Source organism: Takifugu flavidus, chromosome 20 (genome assembly GCF_003711565.1).
Source record: "Takifugu flavidus isolate HTHZ2018 chromosome 20, ASM371156v2, whole genome shotgun sequence".
Taxonomy (NCBI): domain Eukaryota; kingdom Metazoa; phylum Chordata; class Actinopteri; order Tetraodontiformes; family Tetraodontidae; genus Takifugu; species Takifugu flavidus.
Genome location: NC_079539.1, coordinates 44276 through 67417, shown reverse-complemented (window position 1 = coordinate 67417; position 23142 = coordinate 44276). Strand labels below are relative to the sequence as shown.

Sequence of the window (23142 nt, the reverse complement as noted above, 5' to 3'; positions counted from 1 at the left end):
GACAGACAGACAGACAGACAGACAGACAGACAGACAGAGGGGGCAGTGACAGGCGCATGCGCAGTCAGGTCAGCAGGTTGATTGTGTTTACAGCTCGGCTGGAGGCTCCGCTGCTGATGTTATTAGCAATGTTGTGCCAGCTGCCTTTGGAGTAAACGTTGCAGTGGGATTAAAGGTAAGACATTTAGCCCCTCTTGCCCCTCTCGCCAACACCCACTCCCCCCATTGAGGGAGAATAACCCTTTTATTAGTGATTGCTCGCAGCTTGGGGTAGCGCGGCTAACGTGTTAGCTTGCTAGCTGTTCCATTCTGCGGCGGCCTGCTTGCAGGTTTATGCACGAAATTAACCGACCTTGACGGGGCTGTTCACGCCAACTGCCCCGTCGTCGGAAGCGCTTTACCAGTGCCCGAATGTGCGGGGTGACATCTGTGCGGGCTGTAGTGAAACAGACGGCCGAGAAGCTGTGGAGCTAACGGAAGGCAGGCTGAGCTAGCCGCGGTGCTCCAGAGCTGCTAGCATCGAGACTCGCCCAACGCCATTGAGCAGAAATGTGGAACTTTCGGGTTCTTGTTAAATCATCGCTTGTGTTAGACACACGGAGAGGCCGCTACGGGTCCAGATCCCCCGCTGGGGCGCAGCAGGTTCCGGATCTAAGGGCGTTTTAAACCCCACTAACAGCCTGTTTGTGTTGAGCCCCTCTGTGGGTGAGGAGTGAGTCCAGTTCAGGTGTCTTTCCTGGTTCCTCCTTCGGACCCCTCCCACCCTGGCGTCCCTGTTCCGGACCCCACCTGTCTGGACTCGTCCCTCGGTGCTCTGGAATCCCAGTCGACCCCCCCCGATGCACCTGTCACGTCACCAGCGACGCAGGTGTCGCATTTCCTGCCTCAGGCAGAGTTCTGTTGTGTCGCCGACACAGAGGAGCTTTGTGGGTCTCACGCACGTTAGAGGAGACCGTGTGTGTGGTGTGTGTGTGTGTGTGGTGTGTGTGTGTGTGTGTGTGAGCGCTTCCTCTTCAGCTATTGTTTCTCCTTTTCCCGTCCGTGTTTGAAGTCGGTGCCGTGGGGCGACTGGAAGGGGCAGGAATACTTTTCTGCCCCCCCCCACGTGTGAGCGTGCACGCAGGGCCCAGCTGGCAGGCCAGAACAGCCCGTTCAGCTGAGAATAACACACACACACACACACACACACACACACACACACCCAGCCCGCCAGCAGATCCAGCGGGAAACATCCGCGTTTGCGTCCTGATGCTGAAGTTTGCAGGGAGAGAGCGATTATTCCTGATTATTGCCGATAATTCCCGATAAAACGGTCGACTCTCCTCCTCTAATCACGCCGCGTCACCTCCCTTACCCACAATCCTCTGCAGGTTGACCTGCGCTCACCTTAATCGGGTGAAGAGACCAGTAAAGGACCAGTAAAGGACCAGTAAAGGACCAGATGGGGGCCGAAGAAACATTGAGATTTCACGATCCTGGTTTCCGTTGCCGTGGCGATGATAAAGATGCTCGTCGGTCTCTTGATCCCTGTTTCCCGCTCCTCCCAGGTGATCCGGCCCCTCCTCCTCCCGCCCCCCCCCCTTCATGAGCAGCCATGGACGATAAAGGCTCGGTGGGGAAGATCAGCGTGTCCTCGGACTCCGTGTCCACTCTCAACAGCGAGGACTTTGTCCTGGTGTCCCGGCTGGGCGACGACACGCCCTCGTCCACCAACAACGGGAGCGATGACGAGAAGACGGGACTGAAGGTGAGGACGGACGGACGGACGGAGGGAAGATTTCTGAGAAAATGTTTGTTTTAATGTCTTCAGATCAATGATTCCCAAATTCCTCCATGAGTGTTCAGGAAAGATGATCGATGATCAACGTTCCTGCTACATAATCGTTGCATGTTTCTCCATCGTTATCTTAAAACATCAGTGTCAATCATACGTCATCGTAGAGGATTCATGCACTCCTGCGCTAACGCAGGCTAACACAAGGCTAACGCAGGCTAACACAAGGCTAACGCAGGCTAAAACAGGCTAAAACAAGCTAACACAGGCTAACACAAGGCTAACACAAGGCTAAAACAGGCTAAAACAAGGCTAATGCAGGCTAACACTAGGCTAAAACAGGCTAAAACAAGGCTAACGCAGCCTAAAACAAGCTAACACAAGCTAACACAGGCTAACCATTTCTCATTGTTTTCTTCTGACTTCTCAGAATAAACTTTGTTCCGTGTCTTTATTGTGAGGTGAAGCCTTCAGGAGAAACGCTCCGGTTCTGTAGGTTCTGTAGCTTCTGTAGGGTCTGTAGCTTCTGTAGGTCTGTAGGGTCTGTAGGTTCTGTAGGGTCTGTAGGTTCTGTAGCTTCTGTAGGGTCTGTAGGTTCTGTAGCTTCTGTAGGTCTGTAGGTTCTGTAGGGTCTGTAGGTTCTGTAGCTTCTGTAGGGTCTGTAGGGTCTGTAGCTTCTGTAGGGTCTGTAGGTTCTGTAGGGTCTGTAGCTTCTGTAGGTTCTGTAGGGTCTGTAGATTCTGTAGGGTCTGTAGGGTCTGTAGATTCTGTAGCTTCTGTAGGGTCTGTAGCTTCTGTAGGTTCTGTAGGGTCTGTAGCTTCTGTAGGTTAACGCGCAGTCGTACCGCCACAGTCGCGCTGATACCGCTTGAACCGGTGGCGTGGTCTCACTTCCTGTTGAAGGGGACGTGAGGATATGGGCGGGGCCTGACATGTTCGTCCATCGGGAAGGGGGGGGGGTGTCCATCCTGTCAGTGACATTTTCCTCTGTCTGTGGTTGTTCTGAGCCGGGTCGGTGCTGCGCCTGTAGGTGGCGCCAGCAAGGCGGCTCATGACTGTTGGTAACAGGAAGTTCAGGCTGAGCATCTTCTTCACCTCCGTCACATGAAATCACTCCATCCACCAGCACCTCCAGCCCCCCCCACCCCCCCAGTCACCCCCCCACCCCCCCAGTCAGGGCCGGTGTCTAAACCTGTTGTCTGTTATGCAGGTGATTTCAGAGGAAGGGGTCAGCTTTAAGGTCAGTGTCTCTCTACCAGACTCTCTCTCCTGTCATGTGATTCTGTCTGTGCTGTCGTGTGTCTGTGTCTCCAGGCCGTTGAGCTGACCATGCTAGTTGTTAGCGCCTGTAGGACCGTAGCCGAAGCTAGCCGCCGAAGCTAGCCGCCGAAGCTAGCCGCACCTCTTTCAGTTCTAAAGTCGGTGTAACGCCATCACGGCGCCCCCTGCAGGGCAGAGAGGGGACTGATGGTTGGGCCTCCGCGTATTTGTGCTCTAACGGCTCCACTAATCCCTAATCCTGCCGTGGATGTGCGTGGCGAGATGAGATGAGGCGTCCTGAACACGCCGTGTGTGTGTGCGCGCGCATGTGTGTGTGTGTGTGTGTGTGTGTGCGCGCGCGTGTGTGTGTGGACCGCTGTGATATCGTGTCCGTGTGTGTGAACCAGATCGTCGGGAACGGGAGCGAGCAGCAGCTGCAGAGGGAGTTGGAGGACGTCCTCATGGACCCGTCGGCGGCGGACGCTGAGCCGGGACCGGACCATCCCGGCCCGCCTCCAGCCGCAGCCTCGCCCGCGGCGCCGGGCTCCGACCCCCCGACCCGCGACCCCCCGACCCCGCCTCCGTCCCAGCTGGAGATGGTCATTCCCGTCCAGACGGCCCAGGAGAGCGAGCTCAACGAACGGTCCTACCGAGGTGAGCCGGCGCCGCGGTCGTCCCGGGGAGGGGGCGGAGCTTGTGCGTAACACTGCTGTCTGCCCGCAGGAGACGAGTCGTCCTCGGACGGCAGCCCCGGGTCCCCCGTCCCGGACGAGGACAGCGTGGTGTTCAGCCAGCTGACCTACCTGGGCTGCGCCTCGGTCAACGCCCCCCGTAGCGAGGTGGAGGCGCTGCGCATGATGAGCATCCTGCGGGGGCAGTGCCAGGTCCCGCTGGACGTCACCCTGTCCGTGCCGGGCGTGTCCGAGGGCACCGTCAGGTGAGGGAGGCCCCGCCCCCAGCGTTCTTCCTGACCAGCAGCAGCTCCAACCGGGCCTCTTCCTGTCCCCCCCCCCCCCCCCCCCAGGTTGCTGGAGCCCAACTCCAGCGCCGAGATCGCCAACTACCCCATTTACAAGATCCTGTTCTGCGTGCGAGGCCACGACGGCACGCCGGAGAGCGACTGCTTCGCCTTCACCGAGAGCCACTACAACACCGAGATCTTCCGGATCCACGTGTTCCGCTGCCAAATCCGGGAAGCGGTGAGGATTCCCTGTTTCCTGTCTGGTTCTGCTGGTCCTGCTGGTTCTGCTGGTTCTAGAGACACATTAATGGTCCTCCAGGCGTCCTCGTGTCCCGTTAAATACCAGGATGGTGGTCACGTGTGTAAATATGAAGCCGCTGCCGTTCACAGAGTGGCCAGAAGGGGGAGCCAAAGCTCCTCTTCCCACCCTCGGGCGCTCCCTCGCGAACTTCTCTGCTCGTGAGCACGAGGGCAGCTTGGGAGCTGTGACAGGAGGTTCAGCAGGAACCTTTAAAGGAACCTGGTGAATCTGGGTTCAGGCCTCCTCCTGCCAGGCTCCATAGCAACAGGCCAGTCATGTTTGATGGTTCCAGTTAGCATCTGTTTCACGTTAGCAAACAACTCAAGACCTCGTGGCCTTGTGGTTAGCATTAGCTTTAGCTTCCAGCAGGTGATTCAGGTATTTAAATTAGAATTTAAAGCATTGACTGCGTGTCTTTAATCAGAGGGTGATGGAGCTCAGCTTGGTACCGGTGGGTCCAACATCCCATAAATAACCTCCCGCGCCTGATTTTGGAGCCAGACCTCCTGGTCAGCCCCCCCCAGGCTGGTTTCTAACCCTCTCCAGCGGTGATGCCGTAACGTGATCTTCCCTTGGCGCACGTGAACGCTCTCCATTAGCATTAGCATGAGTTAGCTTAGCTTCTGCTTAGCTGGGTGGACGTGGAGCAGAACAGGCTGGGAACGCCGTTGACACGCCAGCAGGAGGTGGCTACAGAATGCTGCTATTGTGTCCATCAGTACAGGGGGCGACCCCCCCAACTCTACCCTTGTCTTCCTTCCAGCCCCCCCCCCGTTGCTCCGTGCACGAGCCTCCTGCAACATCTGCTCCAGCAGCAACAGTGGAGGCTTTGTTCAGGGAGGCCCCGTCCTCCATTAAAGCCACCGATGCTAAACGCTATTAGCATAAAGACGATCCCGGCCGGGAACAAACGGGAGAGATGTTCACAGGAAGTGAGCATATGAGTGGGGGGGGGGTGCAGCCTGCTGGGGGGGCTGCGCGTGTACAACAACGGCTCCAGTCAGAGCTGATTGGATCTGGCTGTTTCGGGGTTCGGAGCGCCGCAATGGAGCGTTAGCATGTTTTTAATGGCCCGGAATGGCTGTACAGGCTCAAGGGGCGTTTTAATCAATGCCGGCGTTCCCGGCCTCTCTCCCGCAGGTGAGCAGGATCCTCTACAGCTTCGCCACGGCCTTCCGGCTCGGCCAAGAAGGCGCTGCTGTCGGCGCAGCAGCCCCCCGCTGACCCCCGACAGCGACCTCTTCGCCTTCAACGTCAGCCTGGAGATCAGGGAGGACGACGGCAAGGGCACCTTCAGGTGGGAGGGGGCGGCGCCCCGCTCAGGTCTCCGGGAGACTGGATCGGGAGGGTTTCCATCCCGCGTAAACGTTCCATAGACTCAAACCGTGCACGTGAGAGTGCACGAGGTCGCAGATTCTTCTTTCCAAACACCGACGGGCAAAATTAGACATCAGAGTTTTGCACCGTGGAGGAAACGACGCTTCCGTCTCGTTAGCGTTGTTGAGTTTTGGGAGCCCAAACACACACACACACACACACACACACCACACACACACACACACACACACACACACGCGCAGCAGACCCCGTTACCCCGGCGTCTGTGTTTAATCCAGATCCACTTTTATTGTGACTAACGAGCTTTTCCGAGCATCTAAAATGTTCCGGTGGTCTCGTTACCCAGTCAGAAGGTTCTGAGAGACCCTGAAGCGGCCTTGTGGCTCCCCACGGGGGTCCCGACACGGGTTTGACCCGTCCAAAGACCCGAGCGTTCCCTCTGGACCGTGTCCCACCGTTGTCCCTCTGTGCAGCGCCGTGGCCAAGGACAAGCAGAGCTTCAAGCTGCGGGCAGGAATGGACAAGAAGATCGTCATCTACATCCAGCAGACCTCCAACAAGGAGCTGGCCATCGAGCGGTAACACACACACACACACACACACACGCACACACACACACACACACACACACACACACACACACACACACACACTCCATGTTCCTGCTGCTCACACATGTTCTCAGCTTCCCTCCACGACGGAGCAGCCACCAGTTTTTAGATATGAGCGTGAAGCTGCTCCGCTCTGTTAGCGCTTGATGCTAGCTGATCCGAGTCCTCCCGGTTCTCCGTGTTTGATCCGGGTCGATCCGCCCGCCGCCGCCGCCCGTCTGACCGCGTCTCCTCTCAGGTGCTTCGGCCTGCTGCTCAGCCCGGGGAAGAACGTGAAGAACAGCGACATGCACCTGCTGGACCTGGTGGGCCCCCCCCCCCTCTTGTTTGTCTTTGTCCTTCTGTGCTGAGCTGCTTTGCCAACCTCTTCCTGACTCCCGCCCCTTCAGGAATCCATGGGAAAGAGCTCCGACGGGAAGTCTTACATCATCACAGGAAGCTGGAACCCCAACACGCCTCAGTTCCAGGCTGTGAACGAGGAGACGCCCAAAGGTAGCGGAGCAGAGTGATTAGCAGGAGCCGCGGCGGCGCTAATTATCTTCACGCCGCTTCCTCTCTGCTCGTTAAAGTGGGACTAACGTTCCGCTTCCCTACAGATAAGTTCATGTACATGACGACGGCCGTGGATCTGGTGATCACGGAGGTGGAGGAGCCGGTCCGCTTCCTGCTGGAGACCCGGGTCCGGGTCTGCTCCCCAACGACCGGCTCTTCTGGCCCTTCAGCAGGCGCAGCTACACCGAGACCTTCTACCTGAAGCTGCGGCAGGTAGCCGCGCCCCCCCCCACGTTCCTTTTCCCGCCTTTTTCCGGCTGTTTTCAGACGCTCCTTTTTTCCCGCCGCTCAGATGGAGCGTAAAGAACGCAAGAGTCCGGCCTCGGACACCCTCTACGAGGTGGTGAGCCTGGAGAGCGAGTCCGAGAGGGAGAGGAGGAAGACCACGGCCAGCCCGGGAGTCCTGACCGGGCCGGGCGCCGCCGTCCCGTCGCCCCCGGAGGATGACGAGGAGGAAGGTGACCGCTTTTCCCCCTTTTTCCCCGACTCCGGCGCTCCGTGTCCACGCAACAATGACGCCGATGTTTGTGTCCAGACAACGACGAGCCGCTGCTCAGCGGGTCGGGAGACGTCTCCAAAGAGTGCGCCGAGAAGATCCTGGAGACGTGGGGAGACCTGCTGTCCAAGTGGTGAGGCGCTCCTTCCTCATCAGAACCATTCCGGGGAAGGGGGGGCCGACCGGGAGCCGTCCTGACCGGGAACGTGGAGGCGAATCCGCTCCTGGTCTCCAGTAACCGGGTTCCTCTGGTTCCTCGCAGGCACATGAACCTGTCGGTGCGTCCCAGGCAGCTGCCGGCGCTGGTGCGCAGCGGCATTCCCGAGGCGCTCCGGGGGGAGGTGTGGCAGCTCCTCGCCGGTTGCCACAACAACGACCACCAGGTGGAGGAGTACCGGACCCTGATCACCAAGGTGAGCTCTTGTGTTCCGCCGTCCCCGCGTGGTTCTGGGTCGACCCGGCGGCCCCCCACCCCCGGGACAGACGACCATCTCTTATTCCCTCCCGTCAACCTTTGCTAACTTTCGTGGTCGCTTCGGTCCTGCTGATGTCCGCTCGTTACGTAAGCGCCATAATCACCGCCGATCAGACTAATTAAGGCTCCGCCTCCCGTGCGCGGGCTCGTTTGTCTCTGTTTGTCTTTGCAATTATCCCTTCATGCTTTGCTGCAGTTTGCTGCACATGGCGTCCCAGGCGGCGCCCACGTCGCGCCCTCACCCCGGCAACCTTTGCGTGCATCCACATAATGCAGAGGCAGCGCAGGAAGCCGGGCTATAGATCCGAGATGTCGGAGCAATTCTTCCCCATGAGTGGAAGCTCCCGGCTGCCAAGAACTGGGAGCAGCGTTCTAACTAATAATCACTCCCACCACACCAGTAAACCCGTTATCAGGCGCGGCGGCGCGCTGCCCGAGCAGCAGGAGCGTTAGCCTGTGCCGTGGCGACCAGATGCCGCCGTTGTGTCACTTCCTGTTTTACCAGCTGACAGTCAGAGCTGCTCCGACCCCCCGCGGCGAGCACAAACGACCCGTTTGAGTCACGATTGGGTCGGTGTTTCTGCTGAGTCATGGTTGAGTCTGTGTTTCTGCTGGGTCATGGTTGATTCTGTGTTTCTGCTGAGTCATGATTGATTCTGTGTTTCTGCCGAGTCATGGTTGAGTCTGTGTTTCTGCTGGGTCATGCTGGACCTTGTTTCCACCGTTACATCTTTGTGCTAATGATCCTTTTCAAAATGGCGCCAGTGGAGCGGCGGCCCATGGGCGGGGCGTGTGATTGGACGCGAGCGTGCGCGGCGGCGCGCCCCTCGTCCCCGTTAGCGTGCGACACAGGTGACTTGCTCGGGTTTGTCTACGTCCGCATCCCTCCGTCCCCTCGTGGGGCTCGGGAGTGTGTCTGGAGGAGAAAAGGTGCACGTGTGAGTGTTTGTGTTTGGCTCTGTGCACGTACGTCCAGCGGAGGCGTTACGCAACGGGACGAGACGCCGGCCTCGTGCTAAAGCTAAGCTAAACGTTAGCAGGTCGCCTGAAGTTGCTGCTCGCTCCCATTAAATGGTGCCGCTTGTTATCAGGAGATTGGAGCGTTCATCCTGCGCGGCCTGATTCATTAAAGGAATGTTTCCTGCCCCCATTGTTGCACCACAATGCCCCCCCCCCCCCGGAGGCTCGGGCTGTTTCATCCCAGTTGCCCCTGAATCCTGCTCTTGTGGATAGTTTGGTCTCAGGATAATACTGTGAAAACACACAACCAGGGGAGGGGGGGGGTGGGCGAGATGGGGGGGGGGGCTTTGTGCCCCTCCGGTTGATGATTGGCTGGAGCTGGAGTGAAGGGGAGGGGCGTCGGGGGGCTGTTTCAGTCCAGAGCGGAGCGAGAGGCAGAGGGAGCTGGGATGAGACGGAGACACGGCACAGGAGGACGGGGGACGTTTTCCACCGCCGCTACGCCTGCCCCCCCCCCCGGACGGCGCTCCGGATCATCCGGCCCGCGGTGCGTTTCGTTTCCCAGCGTGGAAACGGACCAGGAATCTGACACCGACAGGAGGAGCAGGAGCGGCGGGATGGGACCAATGCCGTCAAGGCTGTTTTTCCGAGGATCGTGGGACTTTGAGGCCCGTTTGGACCGAGCCGGCAGATGTTGAAGACATCTCCGAACAGCAGCAGAGGCGTCTGGATCCTGCCGGAATTCCTCGGAACAACGTCTGAATTCCCTCCTCCTCCTCCTCTCTTTAATAAACAGCAAACGTCTGTTTGTGGTTGGACGTTGTTGTTTTAAACCAGACTGAGGACGCCCCCCCTCCCCCCCCAGAACCACAGCATGGACCTCTGTGGCTGAACTGAACCCCCCCCCCCCCCATTCCAGAACTACAGCATGGACCTCTGTGGCTGAACTGAACCCCCCCCCCATTCCAGAACCGGCTGCCGGTCCCCTGGGACAGGATGAATTCCTCCCTGGAGGCCGTGACCCCGCCCCTCCCCGCCCCCTTCTGCCTGCTGCAGGTGGGTTATTCCCAGATCTTCCCCACCTGCCTGCTGGAGGTGACCGTCATCCTGCTGCTGACGGTCCTCATCGTCTCCGGGAACCTGCTGGTGATCCTGGTGCTCCACTGCGCGCCGGTGCTGGGCCAGCACAGCAGCAGCGCCTTCATCCGGACCATGGCGTACGCCGACCTGCTGGTGGGGGCCAGCTGCCTCTTCCCCTCCCTGTCCCTGCTGCACCGCCTCCAGGGCCTGGACCCGGGACTCACCTGCCAGCTCTTCGGGTACGTGGTGTCGGTCCTGAAGTCGGTGTCGATGGTGTCGCTGGCGTGCGTGAGCGTGGACCGCTACATCGCCATCACGCGGCCCCTGACCTACGCCTCCCTGGTGACGCCGTGCCGGGTGCGCTGCTGCGTCCTCCTGACCTGGCTGTACTCGGCCCTGGTCTTCCTCCCGTCCTTCCTCGGGTGGGGGAAGCCCGGTTACCACGGCGACGTGGTGGAGTGGTGCGCGGTGGAGTGGAGGACGCGCCCGGCGTTCACCGCCTTCATCGTGGCGCTGCTCTACGCCCCGGCGTCCTTCGCCGTCTGCTTCACCTACGCCAACATCTTCAAGATCTGCCGGCAGCACACGCGGGAGATCAGCGAGCGCCAGGCGCGGTACCGCCCCCGGCCGCCGGCGGCGCCGCGGAGCCCCGCCTTCACTATCACCAACACACCTACCCGGACAAGCGGTACGCCACGGTGCTGTTCCGCATCACCAGCGTCTTCTACATCCTGTGGTTGCCCTACATCCTGTACTTCCTGTTGGAGAGCGGCGGGCTGTACCAGCACCCCGCCGTCTCCTTCCTGACCACGTGGCTCGCCATCAGCAACAGCTTCTGGAACTGCCTCATCTACAGCCTCTCTAACTCCGCCTTCAGGAAGGGCCTCAAACGCCTCTGCTCCTTCTGCCTGCGCCGCCACGGCGGCGGCGGCTTCGCCGTCGGGAACGCCAGGAAGGCCTTCGTGGGCTCCGTGGACAGAGGCTGCCTGGGGCCCGGTTACGGGTACGACCACGGGGACGCCGCACACGGCGCCACGTGTCACGTGTAGGTCGCCCACGGAGGAGATCCTGGAGTTGTTTGGAGCTACAATCTGCCGTAGAGGGAATCATTTCCAGGTCGCGCCGGCGTCCTCGCCGCTCGCCACGCCACGCCTGGCCGGCGAGGGCGAGGTCCCGGGGGCCGTCCTGCGTCCGGACCGTTGGGGTGCACGACTGTTGGTTCCCACTCGCGACAACAGAAGTGTCACCGGGAACGTCGGGACAGCGGCGCCCTCCGGTGGGACGCCGCACACGTGCACCGGCGGCAGGAAGCGGCGCCAGTTCGCGCGTGAACAGACGGACAGATCAGCCATTCAGAGCAGCTGCAGGCAGCGTGACGGTGGACTGACCCTGGGCGTGCGCGCCCACGTGTGCACGTGCCCATCCACGTGCACATCCACGTGCACATCTGCGTTCCTCATTCGGACACCAGCTTTAAATGTCTTCAGCAGCCAAAGATCCGAGCGGCGTGACGCCGCCAGCGCACGCCGGCCTCAGCGGCGCCGCCGCCGGTTGTCAAGGAAACGCCAGAGACTAGCGTAGCCGCGGCGCTAACGGACGTCTGTCGGAGGCGGCGTGATGAAGGGACGGCTGGCGTTCGGGGGAACTTCCTGATCTGGTTCAGCCACAGCGGGAAGGACGACCGCGTGTGGACAAACGCTCCCTGCGTGGGTGCAGCGTGGCTATTATGGGATGTTGGTTAACCGTCCGACGGTGGCGGCCGTGTGATGTGCACGTTGTGTTTCTGTTGTGTTTCAAATAAATGTGGAAGCGTCTCGGCGTGACCGCCTTGTTACCGCGCTAGCATGCTAGCACGCCGCGCACGCCGCGAGGGAAGCACGGGCGCGTTTAGCCCGATTATTTGCCAAATGCTTCAGTCGAGATCGCTGCAGATAACAGAGCGTTGCCATGCCAACGTGCTCCAAATGTTCACAGCAGTGTTTGGTCTGCTGGGTCGCAGAAAAAGAGAAATAAAACTTTTATACGTGTGTGTGTGTGTGTGTGTGTGTGTGTGTGTGTGTGTGTGTGTGTGTGTGTGTGTGTGCACCTCTCTATTTTCTCTACACTGGGTGAAGTGCACTAATGGCACCAAAACTAGGGCACGAGACGGACGATTAAGATTTAATGGGTGGTGACGCAGCGGCGGGGACGCCACTCTGGGAGGGAACGCCACCCTGGGAGGGAACGCCACCCTGGGAGGGAACGCCACTCTGGGAGGGAACGCCACTGTGGGAGGAACGCCACTCTAGGAGGGAACGCCACTCTAGAGGGACGCCACTCTGGGAGGGAACGCCACTCTGGGAGGGAACGCCACTCTGGGAGGGAACGCGCCGCCCTGCAGCTTCCTGTTGGGTCCCGGGACGAGGCGGCGTCTGTGAGGGGAATGTTTTATTGATGATCAGCGCCGCCTGCTCTCCTGGCAGCTCGGCCGGGATGAGAGAAAATCTGGGACAATCGGCCCTCTTGGGGAACCACCGGTGGGCCAGAACCACCACAGAACCATGCAGATCCCCCCAGAACATCATAGAACCACCATAGACTCATCCAGAACCACCCAGAACTGGTGTGTTTGGGCTCCCGACCCTTTAGAGGAGCTTCATCTGTATTTCCTGCTATTTTAATGGTTCGTCCTCTCCCCTCGTCCTCTCTCCCCTCATCCCCTCTCCTCTCCTCTCCCCTCGTCCTCTCCCCTCGTCCCTCCCCTTCTTCCTCGTCCCCTCGTCCTCTCCCCTCGTCCTCCTTCCTCTCGGTCCCTCGTCCTCTCCCCTCGTCCTCGTCCTCTGCTCCTCTTCCTCTCCTTCCTCTCCCCTCTTCCTCGGTAACACCCTCTTCCTCTCCTCTCCCCTCATCCTGTCCCTCGTCCTCGGTCCTCTCTTCCTCTCCTCTCCCCTCTTCCCTCTCCTCTCCTCTCCCCTCATCCTCTCCCCTCATCCTCGTCCCCTATTCCTCGGGGCGCTCCTCCTCTCTTCCCTCAAACTCCCTCTCCCCTCGTCCTCATTCCTCGCTCTCCCTCTTCCTCTCCCCTCTCCTCATCCCCCTTTCCTCCTCCCCTCTGCCCCCGTATCGCTCTCCCTCGTCCTCTCGCTCTCGGCCTCAGTCTCCCGAGGGTCCCCTCTGTCCTCTCCTCTCCCCTCCCCTCTTCCTCTCCCCCTCCCTCCCTCTCGTCCCGCGTCCTCTCCTCTCCCCTCTTCCTGGCGGTCTCCCCTCTGCCTCTCTCGTGCCTCTCCCCTCGTTCCTCAATCTCCCTCTTCCTCTCCTCTCCTCTCGTCCTCTCCCCTCGTCCTCTCCCCTCGTCCCGGTTTCCTCTCCCCTCATCCTCTCCCCTCATCCTCTCCCCTCAGTCCTCTCCTCTTTCCCCTCTTCCTCTTATCGCCCTCGCTCTCTCCCCTCTTCCTCGAGGGATCCCCTCGTCCTCGGGGCTCCTCTCGCCCTCTCCCCTCCTCCCCTCGTCCTCTTCCTCTCCTCCCCTTTTCCTCCCCCCGTCTTCCTCTCGCCTGTGCGAGCCCCCTCCCCTCGTCCCCCCCCTCATCCTCCCCCCTCGTCCTCTCATGCTAGCCGGGGGTTGGAGCGGCTGGAGCTAATTGGCCGTTATGTCAGAGCTCCTTTGTATTCGCTCTCAACACTCCAGAGTCCGGCTGAGTGGTGCTTGTGCAAACACGGATCCTTATCGCTCACTGAGAGACTGGACCCAGTAATGGACACGGACACGGGCCCAGTAATGGACACGGACACGGTCCCAGTAATGGACACGGACACGGTCCCAGTAATGCGCGGACACGGGCCCAGTAATGGACGCGGACACGGTCCCAGTAATGGACACGGACACGGTCCCAGTAATGGACACCGGACACGGTCCCAGTAATGGACACGGACACGGGCCCAGTAATGGACACGGAGTGCCGCCACGTCCAAACCAGCAGCCTTGACTGGGAATCAACCATCTCGGCCGGTCACACATTAAAACTAGTGGAGGGAGGGAGGGCAGCTCGTCGTCAAGGTAACGACAGAGAGGGGGCGGGGCTTAACAATAATCATTAACAAAATAATCAACAAAAGTTGGTTTTGAAGGTTCAGGAGTAAAAATGCTGCAAGAAAACGGAGTCATGCACACACACACACTCACCCTCACACACACACACACACACACACTCACCCTCACACACACACACACACTCACCCTCACACACACACTCATACACCCTCACACACACTCTGGTCTCCATTAGCCTCTTTGCTTCTTCCTGTGTTTCTTCACTTGAACTATTTTTGTTCCTGAAGGAACAAAGTGTTGATTTCTCTCTGAAGAGGGTTTGAGGCTGCACCAGTCCTCCCGTCCATCTCCCAGTCCATCTCCCAGTCCTCCCAGTCCATCTCCCGGTCCTCTCTGTCCTCCCGGTCTTCCCAGTCCTCTCCGTCCTCCCACTCCTCCCAGTCCTCCCAGTCCATCCCAGCAGTTGTTGGTCTGTGAACTCGTCCGACTGTCCTGGTTCGGCTCAGACCAGAGTCACCTGGTTCCGTCCTCACTTCCTGTCACATGAATGTTGTGTGTGTGTCCAGGAGTCTCCGCAGGACAGCGCCATCACGCGGGACATCAACAGGACGTTCCCGGCTCACGACTACTTTAAGGACACGGGAGGAGACGGGCAGGATTCCCTCTACAAGATCTGCAAGGTGGGAAAAGCAAAGATTCCGAGCGTTCCCAGCTCAGTGTGTCGCAATCGCCATGTGAGACGGAGTCACGTTTTCCTGGGAGTTCCGCAGGGCGATTACGGCGTGAACGACCGTTTTCACCGCGGCTCTGACCGCCGACCGCCATGGAGAGAGAGCGAGCGGGCGGGTGGGCGGGCGAGCGAGAGCCGGCGGCGGGAACGACTGTTAATTAAAGGAGCTGTCGACTGTTCCTGGGTGGTTCAGCAGGTTCATCGCCTGTCGGGAACAGCCGGTCAGCTCCTGACGGAACACCTGAACCCCCCCCCCCACAGGAGGGGGGGCGGCCAGGAACTGGGGGGGGGGCAGGAACTGGGGGGGGGGCAGGAACTGGGGGGGCGCTTTAACCTCCGTGACGGCACATTAACGGCCGCCCTGCTGCTGCTGGGCCCTTTATTTATCCCGTTCCATCCATGATGGATCACTCAGGTGAGGACATCCATCTCCTCCCTGACAGGCACCTCCTCAGGTGTGTCTGAATTATTCAGGCCCCCCCCCCGCCTCTGCGCATGGATTGATCCGCACTTGTGTTTGACCGACTCATTATTTGTGTTTGTAGCTCAGTAGGCCACGTTTACATCACCGCTCGCTCACTCGCTCGCCCTCGTTCCTGCCGTTCAGCCCTCTTTTCCTCCGCCCGCCGCTCCCGTCTCGCCGCTCCCGTCTCGCCGCTCCAGCATCCAGCGTCTGACGTGCAGCTGACGGTGGAAACGCTCCTAAATAAGGCAGGAAAATGACCCCGTCACGCTGGCTGGCTCAGTTCAAGCGCCGCCGAGCCAAAACGACTCTGTCACGAGGACAAAAGTTAAATATTTACACTCATCTGTCTGTGAGAGGACGGTCGGAGGATCCCGGAGCTGGATCCTGGCAGAGGGAAGGTCTGACCCCTGAGGTGGATCAGAACCTCCAGCTCTGGGCTTCATTAAAACACAATCTCACCTTTGCCATCTGTACACTCGCCACTAGGGGGCGCCAGATGAATCTGAGGTTGATTATTGTGTCTCTAATGTGTCTCTAATGTGTCTCTCCTGTGTCTCCTGTGTCTCATGTGTCTCGTGTCTCGTGTCCTCCTTCAGGCCTACTCTGTTTATGATGAGGAGATCGGCTACTGCCAGGGACAGTCCTTCCTGGCCGCCGTGCTGCTGCTGCACGTGAGTTCATATCAGCTGCAAAGAAAGAAGGAAAAAAAGAAAGAAAGAATCCTTCAGCCTGTCAAACATCCTCAAGAGGGAGGACAAATATTTGACTTTGGTCTGACAGAATCATTTACCAGTACTACTACTGCACTCCTGGTGTATTTCCTGCTCTGGTGCAGTACTACTACTGCACCAGAGCAGGAAATACACCAGGAGTGCAGTACTACTACTGCACTCCTGGTGTATTTCCTGCTCTGATGCAGTACTACTACTGCACTCCTGGTGTATTTCTACTGCACTGTCGCCATCTAGTGGTCAGACTCTGTCAGCGCCTCGTTAATCTGTGATTTCTAATCTGCTTGGTGACCAGTAATAATCTGGAATTCTCTTTGGAATCTCGGCCTTCCTCTCCCTCAGATGCCGGAGGAACAAGCGTTCAGCGTGCTGGTCAAGATCATGTTTGATTACGGGCTCAGGGACCTTTTCAAACAGAACTTTGAAGATCTGCACTGCAAGTTCTTCCAGCTGGAGAAACTCATGCAGGTGTGTGTGTGTGTGTACGTACACGTACGGACGTGCGCGTGTGTCCTCGGCGTTCCCGCTTCACCCTCGTCTCCCTAAACAGGAATACCTCCCCGACCTGTACAACCACTTTGTGAACGTGGGTCTGGAGGCCCACATGTACGCCTCCCAGTGGTTCCTCACCCTCTTCACAGCCAAGTTCCCTCTTTACATGGTCTTCCATATCATCGACCTGCTGCTGTGTGAGGTCGGTCACGTGCACGCGCACACACACACACACACACACACACACACGGGCAGGAGGTGACCTGTGTTTTCATTTCCAGGGCATCAGTGTGATCTTCAATGTCGCCCTGGCCCTTCTGAAGGTACAGAAACGCACGTGCGCGCTCCCGTGCTTCGTCTCTCTGACGCTTCCTTCTCCGTCCTTCAGACATCAAAGGACGATCTGATCCAGAGCGACTTTGAAGGCGCCCTCAAGTTCTTCCGCGTCCCAGTTCCGAAGAGGTACCGCTCAGAGGAGAACGCCAAGAAGCTGATGGAGCTGGCCTGCAGCATGAAGGTGAGCTGGGAGGCTGGTGACCCTTGACCTCAGCCGGTGCCCTTTTAAATGGACCAGTGCCCCGAACCACCGCTAGAGGGCGACAAACACCTTAAATAAATGGAGGCAGGCTATTGTTGAGGCCTTTAGGAAAACTTTTATTCAGACATCAATCAGGTTTACATCTGTCAAATAAATGTGGGAAAACACACGTGCACGCACTTGCACACCTGTTTCCACCCGTCCTGAGCAGTTTAAGATGGCCTTTGACCCTTGTGAATCGTGTGTCCCAACAGATCAGCCAGAAGAAGCTGAAGAAGTTTGAGAAGGAGTATCACACCCTGAGGGAGCAGCAGGAGCAGCAGGAGGCCCCCATCGAGAGATACGAGGTAGCTCAACGCGACACGTCTCACTGCTGTTCATGTTTACAGGAAGTTACTTTAAACATTCACTGGGGGTTTACGGATCACTCATTCTTCCTTCCTCTTTTCCTCCCCCCACTCCCTCTTCTGGTCTTTGGTTGTTCGTCTTTCTTCTCCTCCGTCCAGCGGGAGAACCGGCGTCTGCAGGAGGCCAACATGCGTCTGGAGCAGGAGAACGACGACCTGGCGCACGAGCTGGTCAGCAGCAAGATCGCCCTGCGCAAGGACCTGGACAACGTAAGAACTGGGGGGGGGCAAGAGGAGATGAGAGGGGAGAGGAGGGGAGAGGGAGCGAGGGGAGATGAGAGGGGAGAGGGAGCGAGAGGAGAGGAGCGAGAGGAGGGGGAGCGAGAGGAGAGGGGAGAGGGGAGGGAGCGAGAGGAGGGGAGAGGGGAGGGAGCGAGAGGGGAGCGAGGGGAGAGGGGAGATGAGAGGGAGCGAGAGGAGAGGGGAGATGAGAGGGAGCGAGAGGAGAGGGGAGATGAGAGGGAGCGAGGGGAGAGGGGAGATGAGAGGGAGCGAGAGGAGAGGGGAGATGAGAGGGAGCGAGGGGAGAGGGGAGATGAGAGGGAGCGAGGGGAGAGAAGGGAGGACAGGGAGAGGAGGGAGGGAGGTCTAGAACTGACCTGTGTGTCTCCAGGCGGAGGAGAAGGCCGACGCCCTGAATAAAGAGCTGCTGCTGACCAAGCAGAAGCTGGTGGACTCTGAGGACGAGAAGAGACGTCTGGAGGAGGAGTCGGCTCAGGTGAGACCCCCGGAGGCTTGAAGCAACCTGGGTGGGGAGACGCTGAAGCCCCTCCCCCTCGGCCCAACGTCTCACCTGAAGGGCGTCGGGTCGTCCTTTGATCTCAATTCTCTCTGAAGTCTTTGAGGGACGCTGCAGCGACCTGCTACCATCTGCTCCCGTGTCCTTCAGACGTGTGTGTGTGTCACAGTGATTAATGTGTGTGTGTGGCGCCGCTCTGCCCCCCAGCTCAGCTCAGCCGACATTAGTCCGTCTTCTGTCCGCGTGAGGACGTTGGCGCTGCTCTCTGGGGGCCCCGGCTGTGCTCTCGTCCTTGTCTCGTCCTGGAGATGCACAACTTGACGCGTGTGTCCATGTGTCCCTGCAGCTGAAGGAGATGTGCAGAAGAGAGCTGGACAAGTCTGAATCGGAGATCAAGAAGAACGGCTCCATCATTGGAGAGTACAAACAGGTGAGGTGGAGCGAGCGATCCCTCCCGTGGCCACTAGGTGGCAGCACCAGCTTTGTGTCCCGCTTCAGTTACGCTGATAAACGGACTGAAATCATCATTTCTGTTTTTGTCTCGTTGGTTCTGCTCGGCGGCTCTAAATTTTACTCATTTTCTCGTCCCGTCACTTAAATATAAACCTGCTCAGATCAGGTAGTGTCTTCATCAGAGCGGCGACGTTACGCAACAATCTGGCTCGCGTTGCTCGGCGAGCGGCAGAACAGACGGAATTAGACATATTAGACGACATATTTAGCAACAGACCTGAACTTCACCCGGTCTAAAAATACGTGACGGGAACCGACAGCAGAAGAGAGCCGCCGCCGCCGAGGCGTGGCAGAACAAAGGCAACGCCATGATGGACGCTCGCCGAGCACCGTGTGAAATGTTTGGGAGACGTGGGATTGACAGGTCCTGGAACGCCCTCAAATAGCCGGCGTTGTGTTCTGACCCACATAGCTGGAATAATTCTGCCCGATTCGCTCGGGGCAGCAACGGGGGCCGTCACTACTGCAGACGGCCACCAGAGGCGCTGTTGTCTGACCCGTGAGCCGTTTCTTCCAGATCTGCTCCCAGCTGAGCGAACGCCTGGAGAAGCAACAGGCAGCCAACAGAGGGGAGCTGGAGAAGATCCGGGTAAACCACACTCACCCCATCATGTCGAGTCCCCGCGGCGCCTGAGCTGAAACGGCTCCAGAGGTCGTCATGGCGACGAGCCTAATCTGTCAGTCAGGAAGCCGTCCTCACCAACACCGACAGTTCCTGACTTGGTTCCAGCTCAGGCGTCGACATGGAACGTTTCCAGAGAAATCCTGACTAAGCTTCAGTTCTCTCAAGCCTTTGGTGTCCTGACCCGGTCCAGAAGGGTCGGAGTCCGCTCAGGTTTTCTGTCCTACCGGGCAGAAAATGCGTTCACCAGGAAAATCAGGTGAAACCCTGGTAGGACAGAAATCCCGGCTGTGGCCCCGGAGGACCGGGTCTGGAGTTACAATTGGCCCGCTTCACTTACTGCAGAACGTCCCGATTCTGGCCCAGATTCTGGTCCTGGTTCAGTCTCTGTCCTCCTTGTCCAGGCTAAAGTGGAAGGCTGCGAGAAATGCAGGAGTCTCTTCAACAAAGAAGGTCGCGTGCGGGCCCCGGTGACCACGGCGCCGGCCGACGGGGGGGAGGAGCCAGACGAAGAGAAGGAGGGTTTGAAGAACCAGCTGAGGGAGATGGAGCTGGAGCTGGCCCAGACCAAACTGCAGCTGGTGGAAGCAGAGTGTAAAATTCAGGTAAGTTTGGACCCGTACGCACAATTACCCACAAGCCCCTGCAGCAACCTTCGGTAGTGTTCAAGCCCATGTGACGAGTCTTCCTCTCCCTGCAGGACCTGGAGCACCATCTGGGTCTGGCCCTCAATGAGGTTCAAGCCGCCAAGAAGACCTGGTTCAACAGAACCTTGAGCTCCATCAAGACCGTCACTGGGACCCAGGGCAAAGAGACCACCTAACCTGAGACCTCGGTCCGTTCCAGTCCGACCAGTGTGGAGCTCCGAGCGACCGACGGAGCCTCTGGACACCCCCCGACCCGCTCCCCCCACCGATAACTGTCCTGAACTGGTGGCAACGGTGCCAGAGAACCACCGAGCTTCCACTGGTCCCAGAACTGACCAACGCTTCATTTATCTGTCTGTCCTGCTGAAGTCAAAGACCTGCAGAAGGAAGGACGGACACACAGACAGTCGCTGTCCTGACAGGACGGAGGACCACCCCCCCATTCCACACCCTGTCGGCCCTGTCTAATGTCTGGCTTAGGTACGAGAGCTGAGAGACGCGCTTTCCTATTTACGTTGAACAAAGCTTTTTTATTGTATGCACGAGCGTGCGTGTGTGTGTGTGTGTGAACAAAGAAAGCACTATGGTTGTGTGTGCATGGAAGTCCAGTTGTCCTTATATTGTTCCAATGTTCTCGTCTGACGCAGGAAAAGAATCCTCTCCTGATCTGGATCTGGACTCTAATTTAACAGAAACGTTACTAATGGGGACAAAACACAAAGTTCCCACCACACCCGAACGCACCTTTTAGAAACTCTCCTTGGGGGGGAAAGGGGGGGTCCGCACACATGAAGACATTTGTCAGCCGGCAGGAATGTAAAGTCTGGATGGGTTTCAGCCGAGGTGGAGGTCAGACCGCCGGGGCTTAAATGGGTCCAGAGGAGATGAAGGGTTTTTAAAAAGTGCTCGTCTGTCGTCTTCATGCTGCACAACAGTTGCTGCTGTTGCTCAGAGGTTTCTCTCAAGGCACTGGGATGTAAATAAACAGTAAATCTTCTTTTCTACTCTGTAACTAATGTTGCCCCCCCCCCGAACCCACCTAAATGCTAACGTGCTACATTTAGTCCACGGTCACGTTTTAAGTTCTCGCTCCGAGCTGCTCGGTCGGACTGCTGTTTGGGTCGTTAAAGGCCAAAAATGTAGCTTCCTCATCCTCAGAACATTAGCGCCGTGTGGAGACTGTAATAACGTAGGAAACATCATGTGACCCTCATCGGTTTCAACATAAAGGTTTCAACAAGAACACATGTGTGACGTGTCATTTCCTGCCACAAACACACACACGACTCAGTCAGCAAAGACCAGGAAACGGAGGGAATTCCTGTTTCCTTCACGCCGGCTAGCTACCGTTGAGCCAAAGCCTCACATCTGGCCCAACACCTCACATCTGGCTGATCGAGCCACGTCTCACTGCGTTCTGAGGGGACGGCGCACAAAAACGACCACACGTGGTGTCGGCCATCGTGGCACCTAAGGAGAGCGTCGTACCTGCAGCACCTGGAGGCGACGTAGGCTCAGAATTACGCAACGGGCCCACAGGCCCCTCCCCCTCCCCCGCCGCCTGGCGGAGCTATAAATATTAGCGGCGCAGCAGCAACAGAGTAGGTGGAATGTTGGCGGGACGAGCGTCTTCGGTTGCTGCTTGGCTTCCATCTGTGATTTGTGATACAGGGATGAAACCGTGTGTGTGTGTGTGTGTGTGTGTGAGAGCTATTCGGGTCCCTGAGCCCCCCCAACAACCTCCTAAACTCTGTCACCTGATCTGCTGAGCACCTGCAGGTGGCTTGTCCCAAAAACTCCCAACTTTACCTTCAGCAACGGCGAAACCGGCGCAGGCAACAGTTTCGAGGAGGCGGGAAGAGAACAAAGACGCCGCCGGGGTTCAAAGAATCGCCACCACGCCGACGCCTCGACACCTGAGCTCCACGCAGAGAAAACCGCTAAAGCCGCTAGATTAGCTGCATTTATACCCACACTGCAACTGTCAACGACTCGGCTGGAATCCCAACAGGGAAATTTAGCAGCTTAAACATTTCCGTCCCCCCCCCCCTGAGCTTTGGAACCCGTTTTTCATGACGCAGGGACGCAGAAAACGTGCTCACCTTCTCAGTTCTGGACGGAGTCTCGCCGCAGCTCTCGTCCCCTCAGGAAGGAGAAAAGAGCCTCCATCTGTTCGTAAAAAAATTGGAATTACTTTCTGAACCCCTGACACGTTATTACAACTCACAAAAAGATGAATAAAAACAAAATAACTCACTCTGAAGAGATTCAAGGAGCAGCTGCTGCATGTCGGCGGCGCCAGCGAAGCTCATAAAACCTGATTTAATTTAAAACTTTTAGCAGTGAGAACAAATAACACAATAAGACTTTCACTATTTGTCACAACTGTGTATTTAACAAAATAAAACATTAAAATTTGTGCTGCTCTGGCGTCCCTCAGGGTTCCACATGCTAATTCAGATTCCCTTTATAAGTTGGTATTTTTTGTTGTATCATCTGAATCAATTTTACTGCGGATGTTTAACAGAAGCAGCAGAAACAGCTTTATGATGTTTGCGTAGATTTACAAAAAATTCTTAATTATAAAGTGCGTCATTAACCAATAAAGCCAAGATGAGAGAATAGGGCAGTTACATTTAAAATCTAAAGTTGTACTCGAAAATGGATTTGATTGATCTCAGAAATATTATTTGAATATGCACAAATATATTTTATATATTCTAATAAATATTAGAACTATTTGAGTTCATATTTAGAGTTTTGAAACGAGGATTTACGCTAGCTATTTAGCTAACCGGAACTTTCGTCTCAATAAAACTATATTTTGAACTTTCTGAACAAAATGCGAGCTTAATGTTGTTTTTTTTAGTCTCGAGAAAGAAATGACAAACATATATAACACAAACCCAAAAACGTACCTTTTGTTGGCGTTTCTATGCGAGCATCGGGTGCTAACTAGCGATATCGACGGTTTACTCTAAAAAAAATCCAAAATAATCTTCAAATTCGGCACAACGGGATTAAAAACTTTTCCGTTAGCGATCTAAATACGCAAGAATGCCACAACCACACAGAAATACTGCACACAATATGATATAGATGCATAAATAAGTTACCATCTTAGCTGCGCTGACTCAGCGTTTAGCTACCGGCGGCGTGACGTCAGTGGGGCAACTCAAAAAAGTTGCACCAACAGGTGCAACTGTGTCGCTTCAAATTGTGGGTGGGTCTCACTTAATTAGTGTTTATCTCTATAATTATCGATCGTTAAATCAGGCGAGCGAGCGAGGAAAGAACGTTGGAGGGCATCGAAACTCAGCTGTCACGCAATTCCGACGCCGATCCGGGGCTTAATTTGGCAGGACGCCCGTCATCATCATCATCATCATCAGCGCCGAGAGTCGAATCTTCATCCTCTC

General features: G+C 57.2%; 2 protein-coding genes and 1 long non-coding RNA gene across 4 annotated transcripts; 2 read left to right on the top strand and 1 right to left on the bottom strand.

Moving 5' to 3' along the window:
• The first annotated feature begins 41 nt into the window (after nucleotides 1–41).
• Nucleotides 42–20966, top strand: LOC130517552 (rab GTPase-activating protein 1). Its single transcript, XM_057019500.1, is given in 30 exon segments — nucleotides 42–175; nucleotides 1548–1747; nucleotides 2985–3014; nucleotides 3442–3688; nucleotides 3758–3971; nucleotides 4059–4233; nucleotides 5437–5474; nucleotides 5476–5511; nucleotides 5513–5593; nucleotides 6108–6212; nucleotides 6484–6550; nucleotides 6635–6737; nucleotides 6842–6934; nucleotides 6937–7010; nucleotides 7090–7255; nucleotides 7333–7426; nucleotides 7556–7706; nucleotides 14405–14518; nucleotides 15631–15705; nucleotides 16108–16233; nucleotides 16316–16459; nucleotides 16539–16580; nucleotides 16646–16774; nucleotides 17050–17142; nucleotides 17302–17412; nucleotides 17816–17920; nucleotides 18288–18371; nucleotides 18972–19043; nucleotides 19481–19681; nucleotides 19777–20966. Coding segments are annotated over 29 exon segments (3246 nt in total). The 5' UTR covers nucleotides 42–175; nucleotides 1548–1594; the 3' UTR covers nucleotides 19900–20966.
• Nucleotides 7713–11835, top strand: LOC130517555 (probable G-protein coupled receptor 21). Its single transcript, XM_057019508.1, is given in 2 exon segments — nucleotides 7713–10433; nucleotides 10436–11835. Coding segments are annotated over 2 exon segments (1131 nt in total). The 5' UTR covers nucleotides 7713–9724; the 3' UTR covers nucleotides 10858–11835.
• LOC130517556 (uncharacterized) lies at nucleotides 16888–22829 on the bottom strand. Of its 2 annotated transcripts, XR_008947743.1 has the most exons (6): nucleotides 22642–22829; nucleotides 21981–22040; nucleotides 21826–21892; nucleotides 17996–18287; nucleotides 17802–17947; nucleotides 16888–17419 (listed from the first exon to the last, which is right to left on the bottom strand). It is a non-coding gene; the product is annotated as an uncharacterized LOC130517556 (long non-coding RNA). The 2 variants fall into 2 exon arrangements; XR_008947744.1 differs by lacking the exons at nucleotides 21826–21892; nucleotides 21981–22040; nucleotides 22642–22829 and adding an exon at nucleotides 19059–19482.
• Between the last annotated feature and the right edge of the window lie 313 nt (nucleotides 22830–23142).